The 19173-nt window shown below is 37.1% G+C and overlaps 1 protein-coding gene across 1 annotated transcript in view; it reads right to left on the bottom strand.

Moving 5' to 3' along the window:
• The window catches only part of SLC9A9 (solute carrier family 9 member A9), a 186126-nt gene that overhangs the window by 75606 nt on the left and 91347 nt on the right, over positions 1-19173 (bottom strand). The window contains exons 10-12 of the mRNA XM_027650649.1: positions 10059-10172; positions 8163-8274; positions 2557-2710 (exon numbers count right to left, since the gene is read on the bottom strand). Coding sequence (XP_027506450.1) covers positions 2557-2710; positions 8163-8274; positions 10059-10172 — 380 coding nt within the window. The remainder of the gene's footprint in view (positions 1-2556; positions 2711-8162; positions 8275-10058; positions 10173-19173) is intronic.

Genomic DNA, 19173 nt, shown 5'->3' with positions numbered 1-19173 from the left:
CCAGTGCAGTAACTTATAGGTTATGAAGAGAAATCCAGTGTAGTTACTGTGACCATTCATATATTTTTAATTTCCTGTAAGCACTTTATTTTGATAACGTGAATAACTTTATTTCTAGTTGTTTAGATTAACTGATCTAGCATTGTGCTTTGGATTTGACCAGTAGTGGTAGGTCTGCTTCCCCAAAGCATTGGGGAATCCCACAAGAGAGGTTTTAACTGCCCTGGGGTGGAGCCTGATGTAGGTTCACAACAGTTGAACCCTGAAGGCTACTGTGAGAAGAGTCTCCCTCTTGTGTGCTTAGAAACATCGCTGCAGCACTTCACCCCTTTTTTCTGTAACTGATGACACCCCAACCCATTCCAATAAATATCTTCAGAGACAATCATATACTTTTTGTGTAGTTGTAATGCAGTTTCCCTTGGCTTTGTGAGCTGAACCCTCCAAACTAGTTTGAAAAATACAATCTCTTTCTTCTAAATTTATAGAAAGAAATGTGGGGATAGATGCGGCTCAGAACTGCTGTTCAGGCACAGCTGCAGACATACTGGGGGAGTGCACCAAGCAAGGTGGTGTAATTTGCAGCAGCCCCATAACTTTCTCAGCAAACTCAATCCATACAAGTATCGTCTGTCATGAACTACCACCACCACCCTTAGATACAATTACTTAGCAAAATTACTTAAGATTAAAAAGACAAATGGTAGCTAAGGACAAAATTCCATATTGAGGTGTAATAAATTATAAAGACAGTGAAATATATTCACTGGAGAGAGAAATCAGAGCCTGAAGATACATTTGTCTATTTAAAATTTTATCTCAGTTTGACCACCTCATAATTTGTGAAGCTGTATGCTCTGATGTCAAGAAATTAGCTGGAAATTGTGAACCTAATGGATTTATAGTAAGAAAATCTATATCCCAATTACAAAAGCAATTTATTTGATTGGGAAAAATGCCTGGAAGATCTGCTGGGATTCAGAGTAGATCCTCAAAGAGATGACCATTTCAAATCAATAATGACTGTCTGCTTTCAGTGTCTTTCATTAAATCTGTTGTACAGGTGGGTGAAGAAAGAAGCACATGATTGCATTGAACAGTATAAACAATTCATGAGATCCCCTTGCTTATGGTGTTGTGGGACTCTGCACCTCTGGGCAGCACTAAGTAGCAGAAGAAATTACATCCAATTAAATTGCTTGGCTTAGTGAAAGCACTTGACAATGTTAATTTAAAAATTACACAGAAAGCTAAACCAGGACAGGCATCTAGTGATAAGTCCTTAGACTAGACATGTGACTACTGCTCACTGCCTCTTTCTCTTACTGTAGTCTCAAAATCATTCCTTATTCTCCTTTTGTAGAACTCCAAATGATTTGGTCCCCAAGACCTAATGAGAGCACTCCTCCTCATCCATGTTTCTGTTGCCATGTAAACTCTGTTGCTGACTGACAGTGAAAAAGTGGCAAATCTCAGAAAGGCAGCTGATACTGCCAGAGTGTATCCAAACTGTGATGAACTTGATTGACATTATGGGACATGAGACATGTCATGTAAAAGAATCAAACTGTCACAGAAATAGAAAGACCCTACACACATATGGATGCCTGCATTTTATGTTTATACAGTAAATTTGCACGCTAGTCCTTATTTTGTCTGCGAGTTTTATCTATGCTCTTTGTTAAAGCTCCAGTTTGGTTACCTTCAGCTGGTATTTTACAGCAAGAGGCTGACATAAAGGCTTGTAATCAGACATCATTTTGTAAACAAGGAAAATATATGCTATATATAGAATAAATTATAAGCAATTGTGAATTGCAAGCCTATCTTGATACTGTGGTTTTCTTTGGTAGTCTTACGAATCATGGCAGTGAGTTCTAAATGGATTATGAAGTGACCAGAACTCAGCAATAGCATTACAATCATTATTAAAAGTTGGGTTTCAAAAAAGCACACTTGGAAGGACACTGCATTTAAATTAGGTACTTTTTATTCCAGCTTCTTATTTCCCTCTCTCTTGTCATTTAACCTCCCTTGTCATTCATCCTTGTCTGTGAATAGAAGTCACTATGAAGTAATTTTAAAAATACCATAGCAAAAAAGCATATATAAAACAATTAGTAATAAATTAGTTACTGAATGATGTACCAACAGAGGCTGAACGATAAACCAGTGCAGGTAGATTTTTCTAGCATATTCACATTATAATCAGAAATATGTGATTTATTATAAGTTTGTGTAATAAATACACATTTTAAGATGAGGGCAAAATCTGCTTTTACAGCTCTTTCTTCAACAGTGAGGAGGACACTACTAACATTTATTCACAGTGTTTAAAAGGAATAGTAGTGAAACAAACTCTTAGAAAATAAGGATGGGTCTGACTTAAGTGTAAACACAATACAAACCTGGGGAGAACCTGTTCCTTGTGGTCTGGAGCCTCTACCAGGTAGACAGATACTTCCTTTTTGGTTGTTAAAACTCTTAAAAAGTGCATACGTAAGCATTAGAACGTTGTGAGAACATAGTGGTTGATGTTCTAAAGAGAGTACTAACCTGATCTGAAGCCAAGTAAGCATTGGTGTCGTGCCCCCACCAAACACCCAGACTGTGAAAAACACAATTAGCAGTGCTGTGGTAAACATCATTTGTTTGGGCTGGGAGTTTGCATCTCGAATTGCCAATGCAAATGCTATTGCACCACGTAAACCTGAAAAAAGAAAAAAGACAAGAAGGATGAACTTAATGTGATAGAGAAACAGAATTTTACTCTTTTCAGTCCAAACTCAGTTCCAAGGGCAGAGGAAATTTTCAGATCATAATCCTCCTTATAAAATACTGAATTGTGCTGATTGAAAGGGTGGGTTTGAATGCAATGTAAACAACTTTGAAAAGTGACAATGAAAGTACTCTCATATTCATGTAATAATCACACAGTTGCTTTACATCCACTGAATTCTTTGTCTTGAATAATTGCAAATGAAATAGTAATCTGAACTTTCTGCATGTTGAAAAAGAAATCTATATCCTGTGTCCAGTGGGACTACTCATGAAGTCAGGTGTGAGAAAGAGGATTGGCATTAAAACCTGTACCCAAATATGCGAATTGTTTCTTGCTTGAAAAAAGAACATTTCTTTAAAATAATTCAATGTGCTAAGACCAGTCAGAAAAAAATATGGCTTAAGTACAATGAATAGTTTTTAAAAGATGATTCTAAGTATCTAAAAAGGGATGCAAAATAAATTAGTGTACTTGAAATATTATAATAGTTGTAAAATTATACACCTACAGAGACTGAAAAAACAAGAACTTACAAAGGTGGTGAAAATGGCTAAATGAGTTTAAAAAAAGCCCCGTAGGTAGTAATAAGCTGACTAAATAGGTCTTCACAGAGTTCCATGTTTAAAAATTGAGGGGGAAAGTGCCTGCTGGTGCCTCCAGCCCTCAGGATGCATAATAGAAATAATACTCTATATTTTCCAATGCTTTTCATTTATCTATTTAAATTTACTTTATTGTTTTCTAAAAAAGAATTCCACAAAATAAGGGTAGAGAGGAAAGCTATTACATGTATACAATACACACTGAATCCAAAAAGCACTTTGGAGGAACTGAGAGATTAAATCTAGTAATTAAACCTCTTGTAAGGCACTGATGGCATATGCAGAATCATTTAATTAACTGCTAAATGCAGCTATTTTTGGCCTAGAACTCTAAAGCTCAAAGATTACATAGCCAGAATGTGAATTATTTGCAATAGAAGCTGGGCAGTTTATCCAGGGAACAGCACAAAGCCATTTCTGCAAGGAAGAACCAGCTTGTAGTTACCCAGTCAGTGCAGCAGGTTCCAAACACTGCAGTCAGCAACAGGACTTGTCCTTGGATGTGCTTTTGTGTAGAAGATGTCTCTGAGAAGGCAGATGCTTTACTATTTTCTTACAGGGAAAAAAAATATCTGCTCGGTTTAAACACGTCTGAGAAGGGAATGAACAGGGAATGAAAAGATCTTTTTCAGTGACTATAGTGGTAATCTGGATGACTAGCCCAGCTACATTTCAGTGGAAAACAATGCTGCTTTCCACAACTGCAATATTAAATACAGAATATCTGTTTTGATAAGAGAGGATATAGGAAAAAAAAGTTAATTAATATATTTCTGTTTCTTGAGCACTGACTGTTTCTTCAGTTTAGAAAAGTAGTGAGTGCCTTCACTGCATTTTTCATTTATACAAGACTCAACATGGTCCATAAGAGCTAGTTCAGTTTCAATTAAAAAAATATCTAAAGTGAAATAAATTATCAAAGCCTTTGCTTCCAACTAAAGCAGGGGAAGCAGATGAACACACCTCAAATGTAAAGACTCAATGGGAAGCAAGGAACACTACTCTCCTTCTCTGTATATCAAAATATATTCTGGGTAATAATACAAATGAAGGAATGGAATTTTAACAACCTCAGAAAATGTTAAGATGTTGAAAGATAAGGAGGATTAGATTTTCTGTAACATCTCAGGGAAAAATACCAACACAGCAGAGTGGAATGACTGGCTGCAGTGGACACTGGTACCTCAGCTCCACCTGGAGAGAGTGGCACAGCAGAAGGAAAACACTTGATGAACTGTGGATAGAGATTCTCTCCCCTCATCTTTCAGAGATGCTGCACTGACAGCAGCTCCACATCTGTGCTGTGATCCATTCATCCCCGGGGTCTATCACAAATTTCCTATCAGATTTTTCTGCTGGCTGTGCCAACCATTATGGATTCATTTTTAACTGATATTCTTTAATGTGTCAGAGCCTTCAAAGAAAACCACCCCAGGGTTAAGTGTCAGAGGCCCATGGAATAAACCAGTTGGGCTGTTAGCCATCCTTTGCTCAGACTCCACACAGACACATCTCTCCCAGCCTAGCACTCTGAGGAGCTTTGAGGGATGTAGTGTTTATTGTTGGTGTGAAGAGAATCTGCCAGGAAGGGAGACTTTCTGTAAGTAAATCTGGTGTTTTGGTTTCAACTATAGTTCTCTGCTCTTTTCTTCCTTGCTTTCTCTTCTATTTAGCTGATTTCTTTATGTATCTATGTCTCTTGGAAAAGTTCACGTTGACACTTCCCACCTCCATGTCTGTATGAGTGCGCAGATGTAAATGCCTGCACAACAGCTGCCTGTACACTGGCTTTCTTTTTTGTTGTATTTCTGCATTTGTGTTCCTCCCTTTCAGACTCCACTGCTGCTGTAATGCCTTATATTAACAGCAACAATCCCTGTAGCGCTGTGTCCCACAAGCCTCTCTGTTGCTGATTTATATGTTGTAGAGAAGAGGGCACAGTAAAAAGTAAATAAGGATATTGGAAGAAGAGTGGAAGTTCATCTGTATCCATTAATTTTCCTTTCCTTTTAATTTTATTAGCTGTTAAATGCATCATAGTAAGGTCTGAAGTGAAATGAGGCATTTTTCATGCAACATAGACCACTACTGTGTGGTGATATCTCCCTTACGATTTAAGACTTTAAAGCATTTCTTTTTCACATGAGCAGAGACTGCTGGACTGTTTACTTTAGGTGATGTTCAACTTAATTTGAGAAGCTCAGGCTTAATTTACAAGGACTAATCAAGTTTTCATTTATGATGGAATGTTATCAGGAATCATGATTAAACATTGTTGTAGAAATGAATCCACCCTCTGCAATGTGTTGTTAGAGGAGTGGCAGAAGCAGATGAAGAATGTGATAAATCAAAATGCTACTTGATCCACTTCCAAGCCTAACACTTCTGCTTTTTCTCAAATTTATTAATACTCCTCAAAAAGCAGAACTTGATGATTTCAGTAGAATTCTTTGCAGGATAAGTTATAATCAAATACTAATTGACAATGTAGTTGCCTGACCTTAGTTGCAATCACTTTGGTGATTGTGGCTCTAAAACTCAGTTAAAAACCCAGTAAATATTTGGTGTATTTGGTAATGATAAGATAGAAAACAAAACTATCCCCAAATTCATTCTTTTCTACATCTGAACGTCTGATGCTGTGGTGAGCGAAGCCCATTTTCCCCTGTGATTGACTAGAACCTGATGCTACTCCAGAACAGTGAAGGTGGTAAATACTGACAGGTTGCCCAGAGACGTGGTGGATGCCCCATCCCTGGAGACACTCAAGGTCAGGTTGGATGGGGCTCTGAGCCCTGATCTGGTTGAAGATGTCCCTGCTCATTGCACGGGATTGGATTAGACCTTTGAAGATCCTCTCCAACCAAACTATTCTGTGACTGTTGCTACTGACCTTTGGTAGATAATGTTTTCCTTCAAACTAAAATTCAGAGTCTTGTTTACTTATGTCAGAAATATGTCTCTCTTCTGGCAGTCATTGTTCTCTGTTTATCACAATATACAATGTGATCAGTTTATAGCACAGAAGAATGTTATTGGTAACTAAGCACAAATCTTGGTGCATCTTAAAAAGTACAATTACACAGATAATCTGTGTATCCCTAAGTGTTCTGTGAAATGTGCAGCTGCTGGCAGTGTGAGAGACAGTCTTTATTCTACTTGCAGATGATACCACTTACTTTACTATAATGTTGTAAAGACATCTTTCTCTACAAAATACACTTTTTTTCTTCAAGAATAGTTAAAAATTACTTTTCTGAGAATTTTAACATTTACAGTTTAGAAGTTTGCAATACTGCTGTTTCAGTTCTCAGCTGCCAGATTGTCCTGGAAAGCTAATGTGTGAGTTCTCACATTCACTTGTTGCCTGCAGGCTGTTTTCTGCTCCTGCTCTGTGGAGAATGAAATTCAACCACAGAAAACAAGGACAGAAAAGTTAAAGAATGAGATACACTTCAGAAAATTTTTAATTCTATGCTTTAGCTGACGAAAAATAAAGGCCAAAATGAAGCCCCAAAACTAGATAACAAATTATATGGAGCTGTTTTTCATGCTGTTGTTCAGTTGGCCACCTGCTGTCTTTACTAGAGTGATCTGCATACACAAGTTACCCATTGGACAGGCCAGGTGAGCAGGTGGTTTGAAAGGCAGTTCCCACTGGATGTGTCATCATCTCTCACTACAGTCTAGCTGGTATTAACTGACATTTTCAGTGGCAGTTTTTAGCAGAAGGATTGAAAGGATATAGAAATGAACTACTGTGTTGCTCTCCAGAGAGCTGGAATTACGTCGGCATAAATGAGGCCCCCTGAGGTGGAGCACTCCTGATGAGGAAGCTTGAAATGTGGCTCATTGTATTTCACTTGTTATCTGGCTAAATGGATTGGTGTGCATCAAGGCTGTCAATCAAGGACTTCTATCCATAAGAATCTGGAATAGATTTTTATATAAAAAGCAGGAAAATGAAGGGGGAAAAAGTGCTAAGTTTCTAATTTTAGAAAATTGTATCATAAATGGCATTGGGGGGTCTGCATTTCTGTCTTTTACTGAACAAATGTTCTTAGCTTATAAGTTAGTTTTTCCTAACTAGCGTCAGAAAGTCACGTGGAGTTATGTCTATCTTGTACAAGTCAAAAAATAGGGAATCCAGTTCAGATTTTGGCAGTTCCAGGGCTGAGTACAAATCACAGTAGAACACGGCTCCCTCTTCTGAATTTTTAAATTCTTTTTCTATTATTCTACAATGCTAACAAAAATCAATAAAATTAAATATCAAGCTGGAACACATATGAAAAGATCTGTGGAATTAAAGTCTTCTAGTCTCATGTTTCAAAATAAAACTCTTCCTGAAGTTAAAAGAATTGCCAAAGACCATGTCTGATGTGAGTATCAGTACTAACACTGTCCAAGCTGGGTATTTGTTTGCTGGTATGTAAGCATACTGTCAGATATACTACAGGTGCCTTTAAAATGACGCAGCATATAAACATGGTATTCCCAAATTGCCATGGAAGTGTAGACAAATGGGGAACAATGGTTGGAAAGACAATGGCTTCCTGGATGGTGAGTTTCCAAAAAGTTAATTACAATATGTCTAGAGCATAGGGAAGTTGATGAGAATGTATCCATTTGCTTCAGTAGCTTTGAAGAGATGACCTTGACTTTGAGGATAATGAATTCTTTTTGATAGATATGGGTTTTTCTAGTAGTAGATGACTATCTTTGTCAGTCATTAATGTGGAGAGGAAAAATACCAAAAATACCAAAATAGCTCTTACCTGAAAACATCATCATGTGCTGAAAGTTCCTAGGAATCTTTTGTTTTCGACCCAAATTCAAAAGGAAAGAAAGTGGGTATATGTTGCAAGCTCTTGCTACAAAAACTGCCACCTGAAATGTAAGATATTGAGGAAAATAGTGGAGGAACTACTGACAAAACCAGAGTTAACCAAATATTTCTCTAAAGTTATTTTAAGGTGTAATTAAAGTGAATAGGTTATTATCTTCCATCATATTTCACATGTCATATCCTTCTGCTTCCAATAAAACCATGCAGTGGCAAAGATTAGCCTTCCCCAGACATCCTGGTTTTATATTCATCATTGTATATCCCACTTCAATCACTCTACTTCTACTCATCACATTTGTGTCACATGTGACTTCATCTTCATCCCTTCAGTAAAACGCCCATCATCAATTGCAGAGATAGCATTATCTCCTTGAGCAGCAATTTGCAAAGAATAAATGTGCTTTTGGACCTGATTATTACTTTCTTATTTCCTGATGATTCATATTGTCCTTGCACGTTTTGCTTTTTCTTCCCCTTTTCTGTGTAGATTCTTTGAATGTTCTTTATTACTTCTCCATGAAACTATCACAAAAGTTACCTTAATTAGAAACATGGGGCTGTATCAGGTTTAAAAAAGGGCAATCAGAGCTCCTCATACACGCTTTTAACATCTTCCGCCCTCCCCTTTTCTTGTGACTCCTGGGGCTCAGTTCTGGCATTCCCAGTCTGAGATGTGCTGTGGGCAGTGGAATGGATGAAGCACTTTGGGGATGTCTGTGTGTATCACATCAGCTGGGCCAAGAGCTGCCCAAGGCTCCTCTGGGCTTGGGAGAAGCTGCATTGGCAGCAGTCGGTTCCCTGTGCTCAGCCATTGCTGCTGCAGCCTGTTGGCTCTCAGGGAGAGGGAAGGACAGAGCCAGGGCCCTGCTCTGCAGCACAGCCCCATCTGGGTGCTCAGTGCTGCTCCCACCTTCAGCTACCTTCCCATGCCAGGAGTGCAGGACACAGGAGGACTGTTCTGCCTTGTTGGGGGGTACAACAGGCTCGGGGGGTCCTCTCTGCCTTCCAACCAACCTGTAGCCAAGGGAGCTCTGGTGGGTTGTTGTTATTCATTTAGAAATTACATATAAAAATTACTCTAAGTAAACACTGTGATCCCAACTTTCAAAGCTATTACAGTTCATCTTAAAGTGATAAGCAAAGGGCTGCTGCTCTGAGCCCAACAAATCATAGTATAAATTGTCAGTGTGAAAAAAAAATCTATACTGCTGTGTAAGTAAACCACAGATTTGTTTAGAAACCATGGCAGAATTAAAGACACAGACTCTTTTTCTTACCAGTCAGGCACATGATGGTATAAATAAATCTATGTACTCTAGAGATATCAAATATAAAGAAGGAAAGCAGAACTGCTTGCTTTTAAGGACTTAATATCACTTAAGTAATTTTGGGGAAGTCCCGCTTATGTCACAAATCTATTTGGAGGCAGCTCTACAGTTTGTGGATCTGCACTGGCTCTGGACAGGCAAAAAGATTTTGTGTGCCAGCACCTGTCCCCAGAGATGTGCCCCAATACTCATCCCAATTTCCCACCCCACTTGTAAACCAGTGGCAAAAGTTCCCCAGATGGTTTAAAGCCTTTTACCTGGTAGCAGGTGAGCAAAACAGCAACTGTCCAAAGAACATGTGCTTCTGTGCCCTGGGGCAGTTATTAAGATACAGGTAATACAGATCATTGCCCTTGGACTTGACAAGAATTGTTTTTTAGTATTCAAGGAACTGACTGGTTTGCTTATTGGCTTTTTTTTTTTTCCTCATGGAACATACATTTTTTTATATATATACACATGCACTCAGATACATACTTCTTTAAAGAAAAGGATACAAATGCACCAAATATAAAAAGAGGATTGAAGATGTGATTTTGAAATGTAAATAGTGCGAGTCCCATGTAACAGAAGATGACGTTCTCAGCCAAAAAATTCATGAACTCGAACAACTTAAATGAGAGAGAGAAAGAACATAATTATGACTCATGTCTGTAACAAAATACTGATTATTCCAGATTCCCTTGGAATACAGAACTGTTTAGATGAAAGGAACAGAAATTGCTGCTATTGCAAGGGTGGATTTTAAACCCACCTAATTTGCTATACAGTATACTGAGTGTCCTTTAGCTTTAAACATCATAGTTGCTTGCATGTTTTTCTCTGATTCGGGTATGAAAGCTGGACATGGAAAATGGTAGAATACATAAACATCAAGTAAGTTATACAAACTTCAGTGCAAATGCAAGGAAGCTGAGGGAATTGAGCTTCACTCGTGTTTACAGAGGTGAGCCTGGGAAATGGCTCCTGGTTACAAAAGTGGCTGGATGTGGGTGCACTAATGCCAAGAGAGAAAAAAAGATTTCCTAAATGGACTTCCAAGAACCTCTGTAGTTTTTCTTACTACCATGAATATTATCCTATAGATGGAAACTTTTATTTCTCTGTATGGGCATCGATATTAATACTTATTTCAAACCAAGTTATTTAAGATATCATTTAAAGGTGTTATAAAATAAGATTAAAATACATGATTAGGGTAGAATTTCTTCTGTGAACAAACAAGCGAAGCCAAAATATTTATTTGTCTTGAGGGGATGTTCTTGATTGCATTTGCAGCTGATTATATAAAAACTAATAAAATAAATTTTCCTGTTTATCCACATTTGGAAAAAAATGCTGCCAAATAACCACAGAGAAGAGAAGAAGAGGGCTTTTCTCTTCTGAAGTCACTTTTGAGCTCAGGATTCTATGCTAGCAAATCCTGTTGCAGAGTTAGGACTGAAGTTTGTCGGTCTGTCTACAACAGTCATACATCACTATTTGGAATGTTACTATGGAGATTTTTTATTTGTCCTCAGTGAGCTTATGTGTTTTTTGTAATATGTTTGTGCTTCTAAAAATAAATATCCAATAACAGTCACTAAGATTTAACAAAGGAAAAATGAGAGCTGTCACAATCATTAAAACAAATTTGTGAGGCAAAATGGCATAAACCCCATTAGTATGTGGGAAGATATTTTGGACCCCATGGCAGCACCATCAATTATCCCAAGCACTCATTCCATAGGCCCCATTTTGTGCTGCAATACTGAACGACATGAAAACAAACACATAAAATATTGGCAGGTTAGCAGTTTTAAATTATTTTCATTAAATTTAAATGAGAGAAACCAGTTGTCAAAAAACCTCAAAATATGGGATCTTTTGACCCATAGAAATGATGGTAAATCTTTGAATTTCCATTTGGGAGCAACCATGAGTCCATGACTTTGTGGGAATGTCATCTGATACATTATTTAAATCATTAGAAAAATGTATCAGTGGTGTCATGATAGGATCTACATATATACAAAATATCTATTTGTGTATACATGAAAATCCTTTTAGGGAAGGATACTATGGCAATGAAGAGCCACAACTGCATATTTTGGTTGTTGGGATAAGAAAAAAGTGCCCCAGAGGTTTTAAAGCTGAATGATATTTCATTCTTAATTTACAAAATCTCATTCAAGACTAAAAAAAGGCAAAGTAGATCTACTATTGATGCATTTTAGAAACACAGTTTCTGAAACTAAATTTTATTTCTTGTATCTTCCAATCTTCTGTTACCATACTTTTTTTTTTGAGGAAAACAGGGTTTTGCTGTATCATTGCTTTCACTCTATCCTCTTTCTCAATAATCTTTACCAGTAAATTCAAGCTTTTACTCTTGCCTGAAGTGCTTTCATGACATAGTTGATTTTGAACTCCTCACCACTTGTCTCCAGCAGTCTGATCAAGATGAAATCTTTATGGATTTCTTGTGAATTCACTTTAGTTCATCTTTTACATTTCCCAATAACTTTACCTCCTTCTACTGACTACATGCATCCTGTTTCTTGCTAATTCAAACCTCTGTGTGTGTGTGTATGTGTATTTGTGTGTTTGCTGAAATGTGCTGGTTTATTTTTTTTTTCCCTCTCTTATCTCTAGTTTCTCCGTATTTTGATCTTCTGCTATCAGACCACTGCCTACCAGCTATAAGATTAAATCCAGACTACTTTCCTTCCTTTGTGTAGCAAAAATCCAGGTGCTATTTCAATAGCTCATTTAGAGCAGGCCCAGCTCCTTCCTATTCCAGTCACAGCCATGATATGATCTCTTATGAAAGATTCATCTCCTTAGAATGGTAGAACTATCTTGTTACCTTCCATCAGAATCTTCTGTGTTCCCCACATATTTTACTCTCTCTTTCAAAAAGTATATCACTTACTCATATGACACTTTATTCATGGAATGCAACTTATTCAAATTTCTCACCATGAGAAAAAAACCAAAAACAAACAAAAAAGCCAACTGCTTCAGAAGTGTAGTTATTGTCATCAAAGAAGTGATATCTGAATGCCTTTTGCTGGAACAAGGACGCTTGCAGATATCACATAAAACCCACTGTCTTGACTTCACTTTTATTCCTGTATTTAAGCATAGTGTTTTATTTAGTGTTCAACTTCTGTGTTTTGTTCAACAGTAATACAGAGCCCATTGAGATATTCCATTTACCACTTAACTGTCAGTGCTGTGCAGCACAAATCCCTTCAGTGCAAAACAATTTATTCTTAAGAGATCTTCTGAAAACCATGTTAAGAAACAGCTTCCATAGGAGCATTTCCCCAAATCGCCATGCCTTTCACTCAAATGTTTCTATCACTATTTTAAAGATGCGGTGTCAAGGCCTTTTGATGAGAAGCAGAAAAACAGGAGGAATAGGCCTTCAACTGGAATTTAAAATTTCCTGGGTCATCCAGGGAGTTGTACCATACACAGTAGTCCTTTTTTATTTGAGTGGCCATGGGCCAGGTCTGTGCTATGATGCATGGTCTGCTTAAATGCTATTAAAAAATGTTCTTTATTTTGAATATACATCCTTGCAAGTGAGATTACTTTAATAGGAAGAAAAAGTTAGGATTAAAGTCCTAGAAACTGAGTCTTTAGAAGTGTTTTGTCTGTAACCATAAGTTCCCTTCCTTGCCACCCACACAGACAACTAACCTCTTTCTACTTTAAATGAAATCAGCATTAAAGTGCTCATATGCCACCATTAGTTTCCCAAGGCTAACAGAAAATTATATTAGAAACCATTTTAATACACACATAGTACTAAGAAAATTTTTCAACTAAACCCCCTCATTTTTAATGTGACATTTCTACCTCACCTCAAAGTCTATAAATCTGCTTATACTTTTAAAGTAAGAGCTGTAATAAATCACCAATGTCAACACATTGCAGAGTAAAGTATAATTACAAACCCACCATTTCAGAACCAATTCAGGCACTTGGTTTAGGTGTTTAGCTCAGTGAGTTACCGAAACTGGTATTTGCTTTGCTTTAGTAATTTTCTCTGTAAATAGTGCTTATTAAAAAAGATTTATGGTAAAATTTATATAATACTTATGTATTTAAAAACACATCATTCACTAAATATGCTTAGTTTTTCTATTACTCTCAGCCATTGTAAGTGCTAAGAGGGATGTGCAAAAAATCAGTTTTAAGTTGGAACCTTCTTCTGGAAAGTGCCACTTGCAGTTCAGTTCTCGCTGGCAGAGGAAGGAATAAATCCAGGCTGTTTGCACCTTAAGCCTTGCTGTAACCACTGAGTTTATCTTATACTGATGTATTATTTTAACTCAAGTGAAAAATTTTATATAATATAGAAGTTTTTTTAGCTTTATCTTTCAAGCAAGACAAGGAAAGCACCATGTTTTCCTTCTCCTTCCTTCCCTCCACCCCCACAGTTAAATTCAGGACAATTAGAGCAACAAGATACGCCAGAATGGCTTTTGCAACTCTATTCATTTTATAGAACTACTTATATTTTCACTGAGTGTTAGAAAGATTATCTAGGTAAGTAATTAGTGCACCTGGAAGATGGGACACACTAAGTACCAATCTCAGCTGCAATAAAAATAGAATTCTTTAAAGGATCATCAAAAGGAGAAAATGATCACAATCTATGCCACAGCCCCTTGTGGCTGGGGAGGTGGAAAACAAGATTTTTCAAACCCTAATATTTTAAAGAGCATTTTTCATCTCAAGGGAATAAAGTTAGTATGACGCTACTGGGTAAAAGCAGAATTGCAAACAGCATTCTGTTCTCTGAAGGGAATAATGTTAGTATGGGGGTATTGGACGAAAGCTGAATCACATCCACAAGTTCCTCCCAGCAAAATGTAGTGAATTTTACTCACTGATGGCAATATTGCATTTGTTCACTTGATTTAATACCTGCTGAAGGAATGTCATCCCCCACTTGCAGGTACCTGCAAGCCTTCTCTGGTTGTACTGATTTTGGTCACAACACAAAGAAATGCCTCCTGTCTCGGAGGTACATCCTGCACCAATATATTCTTGCCTCAAAACACAGAGAGTTTCCCTGGTCCAACAGCAGCCAGGAAGCGAGCATGTAAAATTGATTACACTTTTTAAGAGACATCTGAAGGTGACAGAGAGCTATTAAAAACCCAAGTAGTCAATGTTAAGTGATGGTTATAAAATTTATTATATTTGAATAATGCTATTTAATTAGAACACAGCTATTAAAAATGTTCCATGAAATCAAGGATATTGATAAATCAATAATTGATGAAAATTGCTTTTCCCTAGCTGTTTTGAATTAAAATGCAGTTAGAATTTGAACTACCATATTTTTTCTGAGATTGTAGAAGACTTTTTTATAGCCTAATTGCTTTATTTAATTTTATTTTGATTAGGGGTTTCAAAATCAGAAAAAGAAGGTTTGAATTTGAACCTCTTGCTTGAAATTGAAGTCTTATACAGCTATAATGAATCTTCACATCATAGTGATAAAATGCTCATTTCTGAATGACATGCTTAGGTGAAAGAATCAGAAAAAGTGACTCAAATTCATGATAGAATATAAACTTGTTTATGGTGTTAATTTTGATATCCAAGCATATCTGATTCTAGACTTGCACACACAGTAGCAGAGAGAGATTCTTACAAGATCTTTAATGTCCTGGGGAAAAATTCTGGCCTTTTTTATCAGTAGGCTTTGCTACTGAATTAAATGAATTTCACCCCAACAGATTTATTGAAGGCTCACAATACCTTTCCATTTCCCTATAGAGCTGGGAGGTTTAAAGGACTGAGAAGGCCTGAGGAAGAACTGAGAAAGGAAAAGGAAAAAGAAATAAAGAAACTGTAGCACCAAGGGAAAGGAAAGAGCAGCAATATTTTGCATTTCCGTGGTATGGTTACACTTTCTGACATAATCTATGCACCATCATAAAAGTTCAGCTTGGGAGAAGCTAGATAAAACTGCTAGCACAGAATACACTTCTGACTAGCAACAACAAAGAAAAAAATCTTGGCCTCAGATATAAAGGCAAATCCTATTACTAAAAATATCATTGGCCTTGAATGGCTTTGTTTGACAAAAGAAGTTTAAATTGCAAATGTTGAAAGTTAGGCAGCTAAATTAGAATTTAGCATTTAAATTCAATGTTGCCTTTGGTAGATTGGATCTAGCTCTAGAACGTTAGTCTTGCTAAGTTGCCTAGGAAAGGGAATTTCTGCAAAGTCGGTTTTTTTCAAACATGGCTCAATTTGTAAGAGAGGGAAACTTTTTAGATCCCTCCCTTTCCTGCAGCACAATCGACTTTTGCTGTTGTATGTCAGGCCTTAAGTTGTACCTAAAAATATACTCCAATACTAATTCTTGAACTGTGTTCATAAAAACAGTTTGTTTCCTTGCCAAATTTTGGGTGTTGGAAAGTTAGTCTTTGATGTACTAGGAACTAGAAACAAATATGAGGGCTTTTAACCTATCAGGAATTAATAAAAAGAGATTCTTATTAAGTCTGTGGTGTCTTTTCTTCATATCTGTAAGATCTCCATTTCACTCCAAATCTGACTATTACAGGATAAATGCTTGCCCTCTTTGCATCTCTTTTATAGATAATATAGTGCAGCTTCTAGCTACCAATATTGATGTTTCCCTTTACAGTCTGTAAAACTAATTCTGTGGAAAAAAAAGCTGCAGAACCGCAAAATAAGAATAAATCTGTTTTACCTTAACCCAGAAAGCAGTAGCAGTATTTGCATGCATTTTTTTCTGATGACAAGTTGTTTTGTTTTTATTCAGTGCCTAATCTAAGATAAAAGAGCGTTTATTAAATAACGTCTATACTTTCTGTGCCACAGTTATTTGTTCAGGGTTTTCCATATAAATACTGCTTTGTTATAAGTCTGTTTATAGGGGCTGGAGGGGAATGGAACCAAGATCTTACCTCTTCCTAACATAGGCAGAGCATCCTCACTCCGAGAATTGCTCTTGCTCTAAACAGTGTTCAATAGTTAGAGATTCTGATGATATTAAGCTCCCTTTATTATTCTTGAAGAGCTATTACTGATGAGTCAACTTGGGCAGAATGCTACCCCGTAGTGGTATTACCCTTGGGCAGTATTGTTTGCAATTACTCTGCAGTTCAGTATCTGAAGCAGGATACTGAATTAGTATGTCTTCTGATCTGTTCTTATATGTTTAGGGTGGGGATTTGGGGAATTCTTTGTTTCATTTCTACAGTCATCTTTAAACAGCTTCTCTGCCTCCTGATGTAGGCTGCTACTCAAAAACTGATGATCCATTTGGACAAAAAGACTGAGAAGTGTGAAGAGCAAGTATGTTTTTGTGTGTCATGGTTTTTTCTTAAGTATTAGAGCACATGACTTTTCTCATCTAACACTTCTTAAAGCTGTAATCTAGAGTGCAGGCTCTATGGAGATGAGATAAATAAGATATAACGTGACTCCAGCTGAAACCAACAGAATAGAAGCTGTTGAGCTGTTGGAGAAAGTATTGCAAGGATTTCCAGGGTTTTCAGGTCTACTAAATTACTTGTGGTGTCCTTGGTGGTGTTTTACTAAACCCATGACTGATATCACAAAAAACCCCACAAACCAGGCACACAGTGAAACAAAATCTGGAAATCCTAAACTAAGATACACCTTCAACTGTACTTGAATCTGGGAGATCAGGAGACTATTTTAAATAAAATTAGGTCTCTGCAGTGAAAATAATACTAATGCAAATTAAAAATACCTTCTGTAAGAATCTGTAGGAAACCAGAAGATGCGTGAACCCCCTTGATTGGTGTGACCGGAGCAGAATTAAAAGTCAAAAGCCTGAAATAGATGCTCAAACTTGCATGCTATTTCATTATTGTAGGTTAATGGAAGTGGATAGGTACCAAAATATGTGCAAAGACAGAGCGCTTATTTGAATCCCAGTCATGATTTAGACATTCAGTCTGAGAAATTTTGACAAAAGAGCTTTTTAGCCCTTGATTATGTGCACAGACGGTACCATGAGAAAGAGATGAGCTATAGTCAGCTGTTTAGTATTTCTTGCACTGTGCCACCATTTGGTACAAATGTCTCTTTTGAAGGTAGCAAATCCATTAATTGTGTAATGGAAACACAGCTGTGCAGTCAGTAAAAAGACAGGATGCTGGCAAGGGCTTTAGACTATTATAATGCCTTATTTACATGTATTTTCTTCTTGCAGCTTATTGTGTGAGAATTTCAGTGTTAGCTACATACTTCTAAAAAGTGTTGACCAAAACTTTTGTGCAGTTTTTTTAGCTGATAGGGAATTTTTCAGATGATAACCCTTGAAAGAGAACTGTGAGGAATCAGTAGTCATGCAAAAAGAAGAAACATATAAAACGTATTTCAGACTGCAAGAATGGATCTTTGTCAATAGCAGTTTGATAATATGAGCTCGGATTCCTTAAGGCCTCTCATTGCCCCAAGGCTCTCTGGGCAGGGCAAAAGTACCACCATTTAAAAAAATATAAAGTAAAAAAGTAGCAAAGCTCCCAAACCAGGCTGGCTTCTTTGGGTGAGGCCAGTCCACATTTGCAACAAAAAACTCTTGATGCTCTGCAAAGATCACAGTGCAGCCTCTCCAACCACGCCAGAAATAGCTCTCTTAATTGCGTTTCCAAACACAGTGTCCTCGCAGGAAAGCAATTATGGCACGGTGACACGTACTCATGCAAGTGTAAGGCAACACAGGGCTATAATTAAGGAGTCTATTACTGATACCCTCAACATTAAAAACTATGTAAACCTACGTGCTGAATAATTTTACCACACTCCAATTTAGCAGTATAATGTACTATGCATAGAAATACAAAACAGATAATATTTTCTGGGGATTCATTCCCTAATTGGAAAATTTATTGATAAATCCTGTAGTAAAATCACATAATAATGTGAAGTGTCAGTGTTTCCTAGTTAGAGAAAATCATTGCCATTACATAACTGTATTTTGAGTAAGAAACTGTGTTGACTTCTGTTATCATTTTATTTAGAACCTGTTCATTTATAGCATAAGCCAAATCTCATTAACGTCAATGGGCTTTGGTTCATTATCTAAAACTCTACTAAATTACTTTACCTCTATGAAAAATTAAGAAAGACTTAAACGAAGAATCCTACCTTTATTTTTTATCCTTGTCATAGATTCTCAGATGAGAGAGTAGGGACTGACTACATGCTTAATGGAATTGTAATGGTCAACTTTTACAAAACACGAGATTGTGTAAGATATACTTCAAACTGAAGGTACCCAAACACACCCTCAGTACGGGACACTGACCTGCACCCTGCTCTGCTTCAGCACTACATGTTGATGATGTGAGAATATGTTCATACCCCAGCACTAGACTGATTTTTGTTTGTTCTTCCTCTGTACACTCCAGAGTTGCAGTGATGAGGAGGGTGGCAGTAACTAGGAAGGGCCTTGATTTGACAGGCTACACGCTTAGAGGGAATTCTCTTCACAAAACTAGATGTGCTTTACAGAAGTGGGGTACAAAGCTGGATATTTGCATGGATGCAGACTTAAAAACTAGGGATGAGTGCTAACCACCCACAGTAGGGAGAAAA

This window comes from Corapipo altera, unplaced genomic scaffold (genome assembly GCF_003945725.1).
Source record: "Corapipo altera isolate COAL_440 unplaced genomic scaffold, ASM394572v1 54, whole genome shotgun sequence".
NCBI lineage: Eukaryota > Metazoa > Chordata > Aves > Passeriformes > Pipridae > Corapipo > Corapipo altera.
Note: the sequence above shows the minus strand (reverse complement) of the source record. Positions and strands in the feature narration are given on the sequence as shown.